Source organism: Magnolia sinica, chromosome 17, assembly GCF_029962835.1.
Source record: "Magnolia sinica isolate HGM2019 chromosome 17, MsV1, whole genome shotgun sequence".
NCBI lineage: Eukaryota > Viridiplantae > Streptophyta > Magnoliopsida > Magnoliales > Magnoliaceae > Magnolia > Magnolia sinica.
The window spans coordinates 393842-407343 of record NC_080589.1 but is presented as its reverse complement, the minus strand read 5'-3'; the positions used below and the strand labels follow the sequence as shown (position 1 = coordinate 407343).

Here is a 13502-nt window from a genome sequence, read left to right as displayed (position 1 = left end):
ATCAAGCCCATCCATTATGTGTGTCCCACTTAGATGAGAGTTCAGACCAAGTTTCAGTAGCATTCAAAACTCAGGTGGCCCCACCAAGTGCTTTTATATGTTTTAACGGTGTCTTCACATGATTTTAGATGGTATGGCCCACCTGAGTTCCGTATACGGCTGATTTTTGGGATATCCCATAATTTAGAGGGGACCCATCAAATGCACGGTGTTGATGGTTGACACGCATCACGGTGGGGCCCACACAGCTCGACCTCACGGGAGCTTATCGTGAGGTCGAGCGCATAGTACCTTTTCCATATATATATATATATATATATATATATATATATATATATATATATATATAAAGTCTCTCATTTTGAGGATTCGCAAAGTCCCTATTTACTTTGAGAAATCAGATTTACCTAAAATCCATGGATATATAAAGGTGTGGATTTGCAAAATTCAAAGATTTGGTTGGACATATTTTAAAAGGATACAAGCTTGGGAGCCAATGCACATGGCACAGATGTAGATCATTGGAATCACGGGCTGCAATGTAGATGAGGCAGAGCACCAAAATAAGATCATGGAAAATCAAATCCTACAATAAATGAACATTTGCTTGACAAATTTTGAACCACCACGTTTTTCATTTTTCCACTTCAACCTTCCATCTGACAGTCACCCTTGGAACAAGCTGTAAAAGATTCATATAAGCGAACACGGCAACTTGCCTTGGGATCCTGCATATTGGGGTTCATTTTTGGCTGGTATCTTGCATATTGGGGCTTGTTTTTGGAACATGGGCAGGAATCCTCATGAACACTTTTTTTGAATGTCATATAGGTGACATGGGAACAGCCTCGTTTGGCCAGATCAGATGAATGGCCAGCATATAGCACATACATGCCTGGTTCACAACATAAAATAGGTAAAAAGAAGGAAAGGTGGAGCCAAAGATTGAAGGTTAAAAGCAGCCATATGCAGGACAGAAGCCCAGAGTAATGAAAATAACAAATCAAAATTTGCATGCTGATTGTTTAAATAAAAAGAATAAGCAAAGCTTGTAAGAGGTATCTAGATCTCTAATGAAAGCCTTCCAAGTTCGATGGGGGAACAACCCAAAAGCTTGCAAAAAAAAAAAACAAAACAAAACTCTTCAATAAGAAGCAGAAAAAGAAAATCACCAAAGATAAACACCAAAACTGCAACTCTCTTTTTAAACACGTCTGGCCTTGTTGAGACTAACCATGCGGGCAGACGTTTCCATCTGCAATCCTCTCACAGACAAACCTGTTGGGTAAGGAGTCCTTCCAACACTTCGGTATGCATCTTGGTAACGCATGCTCTGGTAACCCGCTAAATACCCACCTGTCCCACGTGGCCCCTGCCCGCTCCTGTCTTTTGAAAATCCTCCCAGAGCCAGACCAGAGCCATATCCAGAACGGCCTCCATATCCCCCATGACGTCCTTGAGATGAGTTCTCTTGCCATTTGTTTGCTGCCGCACTTGCATAGTCCAGACCTTCCCTCCGCCTCGAGGGAAGCCCATCCAACCCACCGCCCGTCTTTGCCTCAAATGCCCGTTCATTGCTGTCGACAAGAACCGAAAGCTTCTCCATCAGCTGGAATGCAAGTGCTTGTAATCTTGTGTGCTCGACATTGTGGAAGACAATGCATCGCGTTGGCTGGTCCCAGCTTGCATGGAGCTCTTCCAGGACCATCATCTTGCTCACAATGCTGTGTACATGAGCTTCAGAAAGGTCAAACATGGTAGTAAGCTGGTCCAAGCTAACAGAATTGTAGCATGGGGAATACGTGAACAGGTAGGTCCTCAAAGACTCTTCCTGGATCTTTGTCTTCAACATCTCCAACACGTTTTCTCGGTTCCTTAGGAGCTTCCAAACCTCGAGGGATTTTATTATGTCAAAAGCCTTCAGAAAGTCGCCCTTAAACAGTGCCCTTGTCGCAGCAATGACATGGTCCCGAACATTATCTGGAGGGCCAGTGAAAGTGTGCCGCTCACTCACCTCAAGCAACCGTCGGAATGTCTTGCTTTTTACTTTGGATTTGGCATCGGGCATGTTGCCTGCCATGTTTGGGACCTCCAAAAGCATAGCACATATCAAATGTACAGCCTCTAGAAGCTCTAGGTTTATGTGCATGTGGTATGGCATTTGGCGTCTCCTCTCCAGCTTTTCCTGATAAGGGAAAATAGCACAAAGAACACAAACTCGATCATTGAAGTGAATAGAGCAAAAAAAAAGGGAATGGTGAAGAAAAAATTACACAAAGCTAGATATAGAATACCAGAGAGTCTACAGTCCTCAAAGCTATTGAAAAGATTTAGCTGCAACAGTAAGCATTGAGCCACAAATTGCAATAATCTCAACCAGGGATTTGCATTCTTGTGACGTTTCACATGGAGAAGAAGAAGAGATGTTTTGATACAAGAGGGAGAAAGGAGTTGTGCAGAGAATAACATGTCTCTCACACCTTAATGATATATTATTAACCCTAATGACAATAAACGACTGGTGTCCAGAGGGAGCACCAAAGTGAAATACACACCCTCGTAAATAAGATTTCACATGCATACTCCCAAATGCCCAGACACAAACACACAGAGACACTATTCTCCTACAGTTTTTTTTTTTTTTTTTTGGTGAAACAATAAACATTGAGAAAGGCCAAGTCCAAAGAATACAAAGAAAAGGGAAAAAAACAAAAAATAATTACAACTTGAGCCACAAAACAGAGAACTGATCTAAGCGTAGAACATTACAAGCATTCACCCATTCCATAACATGAAATTTTGTGCTATTGAAAACTTCCGACAATGCCTCTTTCTACTCCTGAAACAACATTTATTTCTTTCCAGCCAGATGCACCATAACCCGGCCTACTAAAATACAAAGATGCAATATATGCTTTCTGATTTTCCTTTTGCCCCACCCCAAACCTCCAAACCCATTTACCTAATAATGCCGCATTTATGACTTCCAAACTCCTTAAACCTGCACCCCCCTGATCCAAAGGCTTGTACACTACTCTCCTACCGTTCTAAGGTAAAAAATAATGAATCAGCAATTTCTTTCACTTGAATGCATCAAACCTCACAAAATGACAATTGAAGTTACAAAACGTGTATGTAACAACAATTGAGGGTTGCTCAGACTTTAGACTGTGATTGGTAATGGGAAGTTTTGCATCACATAAAAGCAAAAGGAAACTGTAGATGGCAGATGGTGGTACCCTGGAATTGCCCTTGAAGCAGAATATGCCTAAAAACAATCAAGTGATTCCAAGACAATACTAGCATGGATATACAAATCCCAAATCAAAGCCAATCAATAACTACATGTTAAGGTTTTAAACCAGGCCAGACCAAAACACATTTGTGGGCAGTTCAATCCAACCAATCAGACCTGAGCTGATCCGTTCTGGCCTAAGAATGTCCTTCACCTAAAATCATTAAAATACAATCATTATCAAACAATTTACTCCTAACATTGTGGTTTGGGACTTTGGTTTATAGTAGAGGTCAGGCTTTTGACCCTTGACCAGCATTTTCTTCTTTTTCTTCAAAACCAGCTGCCCGCCTAAACCAGGTTTCCAGCCACCTGAGATGTTTTGGTAGGTGGTTCTTGTCCAAACTGGTCTGACCACCTGGTCCAGTCCATGTTTCAAAACACTGCTCCATTCCACATACTCATCTCACAAAGAAGAGTGAATATTTTCCTGCAAAGAATACATGACCTCTACTAAAAAGGAATAGCTACTCCAATGATCAACCCGATTTACAAAATTGTAATACAGAAGTATTACCGGCACAAACTACATTAATACTCACTTCCAATGGGAGAAATTCAACAACACATCATTATATATAACATCAAAATAATAACTAAAATAAAAAATAAAAAAGTACTAAAATACAACCAATTTACCAAAATATTCTGCAACTTTGAATGCGATGTCATGAAATAAAAGTGTGAAAAAATGACATGTGTTTTCCCTACTTATTGCTTTCATGAGTTTCCCCTACTCTCCCAGGAGGATCCAAGCCTGGTCCACTGACACCCTCCTCCTCCATGGCCCATTACCAGCAGAATTAAGTCAAGCAGATGCTATTCTGGATACAGTCAGCCGTAGCCCTATGCAGTCAGCAGGGCTACTATTTGGAAATAAATATAAAGCTGGTTTGATATGTTTGAGGTTCTGTGCAAACCATATCGCATCAAGAGGAGTTTTACGGACTCACAGCAATCATTCTTCTTCTTCTTCTTCTTCTTCTTCTTCTTCTTCTATTGATAGGTACGATCTCCTATGGTGAGGCCACATCCAAATGGTGACCGTGTCGTAGACTGTAAGTGATGACACAATCTAGAATGAGCTCTAATCAACTATGGAACAATCAATCGAGCAGACGAATTATCCGGGAGATCTTCATCAGGAAAGATCAAATTGGGGACAAAGCACATAAATCTCATGGAGAGGATGGATGTAAAGATTTCTGCGAAGGGCAAGCTAGAGAAGTATCTGAGGCTCCATCCAGGCCACTTGTGCCTCGGCAGTGGGAAGAGAAAGGCAAAGGGATAGTAGGGGAGAGGAAGGTTGATCATGCTTCTAGAAGGGATGGAGGGGAAGAAGAAGAATGGATCCCAGTATCTAAGAAAAATAAACTTACCGGAGAAGGATTGAGTTCCAACGTCTGCTCTCTGTCGGAGCTCCTAACGTCGTTTGTGGAGCAGTTCCCCTTAGGCTGGTCGGAGATTAATTTCAGAAGGGTTTTTGGTCAAGTAGGATCGGTGCGGGAAGTAGTGCTACCTAGATCGAAAGACTCTGGTGATGTTCGTGGTTTTGCTTTTGTACCGTATGAGAAGGAAGAAGAAGTCGAGCGTGTGGCAGATGAATTTGATGGTAGACGCTTTGAAGGCACATCTCTATCAGTTCAACAAGTTAGGTATGGGCCAGCAAGAGTCTATATTGGGAATGGAATGGGTTCTCAAAGGAGGGGCTGCCAGGAAGAAGATGAAGGACTAAACTACTAGTGAGGAGATGAAGGGCATGCAGGGAGCTGAGGGAAGCTTTATATCAAAGAAGGTAGCTCTAGGGCAGCGTGGCACAAACAGGAAATCTCTTTCCAATATTGCCGTGTGCCCGGATCAACAAAATAAATAGCATCATGATTAATGGCTCTTGCGTCGAAGATAAAGATCATCTCTCCATAGAAATTCCTTGGTTTTATGAGGATTTGTCATCGGGTGAGGAGTGGAGAAGACCAAGGCTAGAATATCTTACCTTGAATTGGTTCTCTAATGAACAGGCTAATTCGCTTGAGGGTCCTTTTTTTGAGGAAGAGGTCAAAATTGATATAGATTCGTTGGGGAGAGATATAGCGTCGGGCCCATATGGCTTTCTGATGGCCTTCTTTCAAATCTTTTGGAAGACCGTCAAAGGGGATGTTGTGAACTTCATATCAGAATTTTTTTTATAGAGGTCCCTGTTGGCTGATCTTGGGGCATCCTTTGTCACTATTATTCCTAAGAGTTCGGATGCAAACTCGCTGAAGTGAAGGACTTTCGACCAATAAGTCTCATTGGAGGGCCCTGCAAAATTTTGGCAAAGGTTCTAGCAACTCAATTGTGGAAGATCATTAGAAGTGTTATCTCTTATGGTGGCTGAGACTTTGGGGAGGATGAAGATGAAGACTTTATTTGCGACTTCAGGGAGGAGGGGATGTCCCAACCCATCGCGCATTTGCAATTTGCTGACGACACTCTTCTCTTCCGGGGAGCAATTCCCAACATCGTGGAGAGATTGGGAACCATCGTCAAATGCTTTGAGGTGGTGTCAGGTCTAAAAATCAATATGGCGAAGAGTAAGATGTTTGGCGTACACATGGAAGACAACAAGGTGGAGCAGTTAGCCAGGGTCTTTGGATGTGCACCAGGGGCGTTTCCGGCTTCATTCGTCGCGTTGTCCCTATGTGTGGGCAAGCCAACTAAACACCTTTGGGATAAGGTCGTGGAAAGATTCAAGAGGGGGCTTGCAAGGTGGAAAATCCAACATCCTTCGCTCGACAGTCGTATTACGCTCATTAAAGCAGCTTTATCGAATCTCCCCCTTTACTTCATATCACTTTTCAAGTGCCCATCCTTGGTTCTTTCAAGGCTTGAAAAGTTGAGGTGAGACTTCTTACGGCAATGAGCAAATGAGAAGAAAATTTTCCATCTGGTGAATTGGGATGGAGTTTGCAAAACCTACGAGAAGGGAGGAGCAGGTATCAAGGACCTAAAATCCATGAATGCTGCGTTGCTCGGAAAATGGCTTTGGAGATTTGGGGAGGAAGAGGGGGGCCTTTGGAAAAAGGTATTCAAAAGCAAATACAATTCCTCGATTGGAGGTTGGTGGACGAGGGATTTGGCAACCTATAAGGCTTCGGCTTTGTGGAAAGGCGTCCATTCTGTAAAATCAGCATTCTTGGAAGGTGTGGGCTTTTCGGTAGGTAAGAGCAAATAATTCAGGTTCTCAGAAGATATATGGGCAGGAACCTCCTACCAAAAAGATGAATTTCCTAGCATTTTCCAATTGGTCCCTGATCCATCCATTATGGAGGCAGATTGCTTCTCCTGAATTAGACGGGCAGTTGTTTGGAAACCACCTTGTAGGCGCTATCTCCATCATGAGGAAGTGGTTGATTATTCCGACCTTCTTGAGCACATCCATTTCTATTCTTCGATCTCCTTCGAATTGGATAAGATGGAGTGGAAGGCCGATAAATTGGGGTCACTCTCGGGTAAATTTATTTACTCACTTGTGAGGGGAGGTGAGCATCAAAGGGAGGTGGAGAGCAAAAGATTAGTCTGGCATTACAATGTCCCTCCAAAGATAGCGGCTTTCGGTTGGCTAGTAAAGAGGAAGAAAGTTCTAACCATTGATAACCTTTGGAAGAGATCTATGGTGATTCGAAATATTTGCATATTGTGCATGCAAGATGAGGAGATGGTGGACCACTTGTTTGCGCATTGCCATTTCCTAAACCTGATTTGGGCAGATATGTTGAGTTGCTTTCATATGATGTGGGCTGTTGCAGATTCAGTGGACTGTCTCTTTTCCTCTTGGCATAGGGTGGGTCTAGGGAAAGAAAAAGAAGTTCTTTGAAAAATGGTGTTACTCGCAGTCTGGTGGACTGTTTGGGAAGAAAGAAATGCTAGGTGAGCAGGTGCTTCAATAGTGAGATTGTTGGTTATAAAATGCGCTTCTTGTGTCTCTAACTTAAAGGGATGTAATTTGGCTTTTCTTGGGTAGTTTTAGGTCACCTTCTCGGCATCCTGTTCTGTTGTTGTTTCTACTTTCTTTTGCTTTTAATAAAATTTTGTCATCTTTCAAAAAAAAAAAGCACGCTCTCCTATGCTTCTAGAAATGATCGGTGACCAACTTGACTTTCCAAACAAGTAAAAGTGACTAAAAAGGTGCACCCACACTCAAATGGAATGTTACCCACATTTATGTCTAACCAAATTATTCTCAGATTCGAACAAGGCAGCAACTAGTCTGTACAACCATAACATGAACAAACATGTGAGTAGGCAGTGCATTTCTACCGCCCCGAATTGTATAAAAACAAAGCCCTGTGCACATTCAAACATGCACACACGTATGACAACATCATTGAAAGACATGTCCACCTAATAAGATATTGATCACACAAAGCTTAACCATGAAACAGAAAACAATGTCATATCCATAATAGCAAAATATATATTAGCAACACATACTCAAATACAGGCAACTAACAAAATATGATGAAAACCTCATTAAACAATTTAATAGGACCTTGTCACGGTACAATGTCAAGAAAAAACCAACAACTTCAAGATGAAATAGAAGCAGAGAAAGATCAGCCCAGTCAGCAATTAGTGAAAAAAGGAATGGCACTATGATTTCTATTCTTCTTCTCTTTTTTTTTTTTTAATATAAACTCACTACGATTAAAGACATGTAGGAGCAGAGGTACCTGCTCTGGGGTCTTTTCATGGTAACGGCTTTGTGAAACACCTTGTGCAAGCAATTCTTTTACCCTTCCGCCTGAATATAGCTCCGAAAGGCAGCCATGTGCTTCTGTTATAAGAGAGGCCCTAAATGCACACAGACCAAGTTGGGCCATTGCCCTGTTGAAGAGAATCTGTGTTGAAATGTCCATGTGCTGGACACCATCTTGCAAGTGGCTCATCAACAACAAATCACGAGCTGTTGTGAACTCATCCGAGATAGCATGGTGATATATATCACAAAGCATTGCCCGGGCTTTAGTCCGCTCATCTCCATACTTGTATATTAGCGAAATGAGTATATCCATCAATGTCCTGCTATTCTCCGGAAAAGTAGGCCTTCGAGGCACAAGCTCAGGGGTTACAACAAACGCTGATGGGCCTCTTATTTCCTCAACCATCTGTGGTTCCTCATCTGCTTCCGTATCCCCATATTCTCCACCCTCTGCACCATCCTGCTCTACTAGCTTCCTCATCGCATCATAAACCTCTTGAGGCTTATAATACACAAGCTCAACACGTCTCAAGGCCACCTTCGCAGCACCCTTGAAATCCCCTATCCGTTCTAAATAAGTCTGAACATTTTGTGCGAGAACAAAGAACATTGGCTCATCCCGAAGCCTTTCAATGTACTCACGAGTGTATGGATCGGTGCACTGTAAGCTCTTAAAGAACTCCACATCCATACGCTCAAGAAAGGCAACCAAATTCCCCCAGACACGAATCATCCCTTTATAGTCAGCTCCCTTCTGTGTCTCTTTCTCCTCAGGCTCCACTGAATCGTCCACCACAATGTTTGGGTACTGCTCAAGGATATCAAGCACGATGAACATGTTCTGCACGCACTTCTTCGAGACATTAATAGGCATGTGCCCACTCAGACTTGGGTTCACATCAAACTGGGCAGAGACGACATTGAATAGGATTTCGAGCTTTTGGGCAGGTGTCTTGGCAACTTTAGTTAAAAACGTGAGCTGCTCGACTCGCTCGACCCGTCCTGTCCCCTTCCGACCCCTTGCGGCGACAATCTCTTTGAGCTTCTTATCAACAGTGTCCCATGTTATCTCACTAGGGTCTTTCATGAATTGCTTACCCATGAGCTTATCTTTCTTGCTCATCTTCTTCTCCCAGCCACCACCACCACCACCCTCGGCTTCACCATCCTTATCTCCGTCCTCATCGCTCTCCTCCGAATTCGACATGGTAGCAATCTTCGTGGGGTCCTCTTCAAACTCCGAACCAGAATCCTCGTCATCCTCTGCCTGCTCCTCAGCCTCTCCATCATCCTCGCTCTCAGGTTTTTCTCTATACCTGTTTATCAGATCCTCAAACTGTTTGTTATTCTTCTTGAGCTTCTGCTTCATCGAATTCAAAGCCTTGGCATTGCTGCTGCTCATCTTCTTCTTGGCTTCCTTATTCGCCAGTGCCTGCACTAGGAAATCCTCAAACATCACAAGAACTTTGATATAGAGATTTGGAACCTTGTCCGATTCCGTGACCCGGACGACCTTCTCAAGCTGTTTGTTGATCTTGTCAAAGCTCTCCAGGAGGCTGACCCAGTCATTGATCTTCATGGCGTTCTTAATTTGATCAACAGTAGCCGACATCTCCTGAAACCGCTTGTCCTTGGCGGAGCGGACAATGCGGCGCTGGCCATCAGAGTCATCACTGTCACTGGCATTGCCTTGTAAATATCTGCTCCCAGCAGCAGCAGCAGTAGCAGTGGTTCCAGGCTCGGCACCGGTCTCGGACCCATCTTCGAAATCGCTCTCCTCCTCTTCTTCTGTATCGCTGTTTCCCTGAAAAAAAAATTATGTGTGTGATTTGGATTTATTTTTGTTTCCAATGAGTCGTTAGCAAAGAAAGTATTGGAAAATAGGATTAGGGTTGGGTTATGGTTAAGAGAATGGAAGCACCTGTGTCCAGAAACGAGATGACATTCTTCTATGATTCCGATCCAAAGAGAGAAAAGAAAGGCAGGCAGCGGCAGCTGCAGCAGCACAAAAATCTCCTAGATTTGAGAAAGCCTAGGAGGAGTTGTTTTCGAAGCTGGGGTTGTGCGTAGAAAGAAGGAGAGTGGTGAGCTTCGGCGGGGAGATGAAGGAATACCTAATGAATCGAAATCGCTTGCTCGGCATGTGGGGGGCGTCACGGAATTACAGTTGGCTACCCGCGCTACATACGTACAGGAACTTCCTGCAACGGGAAGCTAGGTGGGGCCCACTATGATGTTTGTTAGAAATCCACCACGTCCATCAGTTTTTCCAGATTATTTTAGTGCATGGCCCAAAAATGAGGCAGATATAAAACTAAAGTGGGCCGCATGACAGGAAACGGTGATGATTGAACGTCCACCGTTGAAACATTCCTTGGCGACAAAAGTTTTAGACCATGATAATATTTGTTTTTTCAGTTCATCCCAGTACATCTCAGGGGGAAAGAAAAAGGAAAGAAAAAAGAGGAAAAAAAAAAAAAAGTTCATCCCGGTAGGAATGACTTCACGAACGGTATAGATGTTATCTAACATCACGGTGGATCCCAAGGAGTTTCAACCGTATGCATTTTTCTGCCTACTTTTTCATGTTGTGGCCCACTTGAGTCCTGGATTCAAATGAAATTTTTTTAATTTTTTGTGAAAATATGACAGTTCACTTGATGGATGGAGTGGATCAGATGACTAATCTCCCCGGACATGGTGCTTGATAAGTTGTAGGCCCCTTTCATGTGACTAGGCATAGTCAAGGTAATGGGTCCCTACTCACGGCTCAATGCTAGAAATACTCGGCTTCTATGTAAAAAGTTATCTTTTCGGTGCCCATGGAGTGTGGGTGCAGGTGTTAATGTATAAAAACAAAAGCTTAGTCAAGGAACTAGATGGCATATACAAAGTTGTACATTCTACAACCTATTTTTATTGGATTTTGTCTCTTGCACCTATGAGAAGCGTGGATAATTTCAAGTAAAATGCAATTGTTGAGAGTTTGTTTTGATCATCACCACGGAATTCATACATAAGTGACCCTTATCATATGCTGGAGATTGAGCTGGGGAATCATATAGAGATGGATCTAGGATAGCAATCCATAAGCACTAAGCAAACACAAAAATTTAACGTGAAAAATCTTTTCGAAAAAAAACTATGGCACAAAGTAACAGATCTTTACTATAAAAGAAAAAATAATAAATAGGAAGGACTTATCAAACTTGAGCAATCCTCAAATCTCTCCCTTAGTCTACTCTTTTAAAAAGTTTAGAACCCTTTTAGAAAGCCTCAAAATCCCTTACCTCCCCATCTCGTTTACACCCATACATATAGTTTTAAAAAGAATCTCAAATAAAATTGAAAAAATTATGTGCGAAAAATTTGTTCCATAATCATTAGACTCACAATAACTCAAGCCTATCCCATTGTTCAATGAGCCATGGGAATGGAAAGGCCTAGACTTGCTAGAGTGTGTGCTATTGAATATTCTTTTCAATAACTCAAGCCGTGTATACTATAAGGCTCACCCTATATTGAATACTCTCAAGTTGAGCATTTCATCCCTTGGATTATACAAAGGTAACGATGACAACACATACTGGCACGAAAAGTAAAATTTTCAGTGGTTGAAAAAATCTAATTAACTGAAAACCTTTCATATTACAATAGTTGACTGTTAATCAATTTTTTTTAATCACTATATTGTAGGCTAAAAATCATTTCTACAGATTCATCTGATCTATGAGTGCTTAAAACCACTCGACGTCCATAGTAGGTTTCACTGGATGGATGGTCTTGATTAACCTAAAACCATACCATGTGTACATACAAAAAGTCCCCAACATCTTTAAAAAGAAGAATTATCTTAATAGTCTAGCCTATGAAATTAGTGGCTCTCTAGGAGCAAATTTGGCAAGGCTACCCTGCCACACAAAAAATGGGGTTAACCTGGGTGGCCCAGTGGTTGGACAGTTTGGACTGCACTACTTCAAAAGTTTTTTTTTTTGTCATAATTATCATAAATAAGTGGTAAATATTTAATCATTTATTTTCACACCTTTTGGGAATAAATGCATAATTTCACCTCAAAAACTAAGTAAAACTCAACCTCGGCCAAGCCAAAAATTTGTGGGCCCTATGATGATATGTGTGTTACATTCATGCCGTCCATTTGTGTTTTCATAGTATTTTAGGGCATGAACCCATAAATGAGGTAGATCCAAAGCTCAGGTAGACCACATCACAAAAAACAGTGGAGATTGTATGTCTACTTTTTACACCCATTTTCAACGCCTGATGTGGACCAATGAAAGGAAGGTTATTATGTGCTGACACTACAAGGTTAGTACCGGTAGAATTCCACTTGCACCAGGGAGTATTTTCAATTGATCTTTCCTTGGTGATACGCATTCCATTATTAATGTGGAGGCAGAGATCCATATGCATACCTTTAGAGGAGCAAATTGATGGATACCGCGTGATCATAGATTAATGAGCCAACTGGGGAGGCAGCGTGTCCGGCACATTTATAAAAGATCCGCCAAGAGAACGTATATCTATCACAAATGTAGCTATGATACGCTCAACGAGACCGTCTCTCACAATCTTTCCAAAATGAGAAATTTTTCAAGAGACGTTTAGAGAGACTGTGATGTTCGAGAATGTTCTAAATATCTGAAAATCGAACCCTTATCCAAGTAAATTTAATTATGGCTTGGACCTAAATCAGAAAAGAATGAACAACGGCCAAATCAAGTCTTAAGACATACATTAATCAAAATTAAGAGAATGGGAGGGCTTGATAATTCAATCATGTGGTTGTGCTTCAATTAAGATCAAGAGTTTAGGAGATCAAGATTTGGTAGATCATGTCCATCTATCTCATCCAGCACTCCAAACCATCAAGGAATGAGACCTAAGATAAAATGCATGAGGTGGTTTGATTGGGCCACCATATGAGTGGCCATAATTAATTTTAGGTATGAGATCAACTCTTGAGGTTCCCGAATTGATCCTGAATCCAATTAGTGGGCCACAAAGATCTCTATAAATGGATCAACTACAAGAGTAAGATCTGTAAAGTAAGCAATTCACGATCTATCTGGAATAATTCTAATTCGGAATGCATGTCGTAAATGTAGAGAATCCGGGATCAACAAGGAAACCCAACGAGGTTTAGCCGCCTCAACAAGCTATAAAAAGAGTAATCAAAGAAGAACTCGAGGCCATCCACCGCTACAGTACCGTAGGATTAGATTAAGTGTCTATAATCCTAAGTTGTTAGATCTTAATTAACTAAGTTTTTACTTAGGTGATCACACATATTTGATCACATCCCACTGACCCATTGCCTCAATAGTCTATTTCGATAGATGAATCAGGTATTTATCTCTTGTTTATTTATTTCTTTAGTTATTTAATACTTTGCCAATTGCAATAGGTTACATATTCAAATATTAATAAAATCAGCATTGTTTA

General features: G+C 41.6%; 1 protein-coding gene across 1 annotated transcript; it reads right to left on the bottom strand.

Moving 5' to 3' along the window:
* Positions 1 to 987: 987 nt before the first annotated feature.
* On the bottom strand, positions 988 to 10170 carry LOC131230313 (eukaryotic translation initiation factor 3 subunit C-like). Its single transcript, XM_058226171.1, has 3 exons — positions 9958 to 10170; positions 8008 to 9840; positions 988 to 2185 (listed from the first exon to the last, which is right to left on the bottom strand). The coding sequence occupies exons 1-3, from the start codon at positions 9979 to 9981 to the stop codon at positions 1205 to 1207; spliced, it is 2838 nt and encodes a 945-aa protein (XP_058082154.1). The 5' UTR covers positions 9982 to 10170; the 3' UTR covers positions 988 to 1204.
* Positions 10171 to 13502: the final 3332 nt, after the last annotated feature.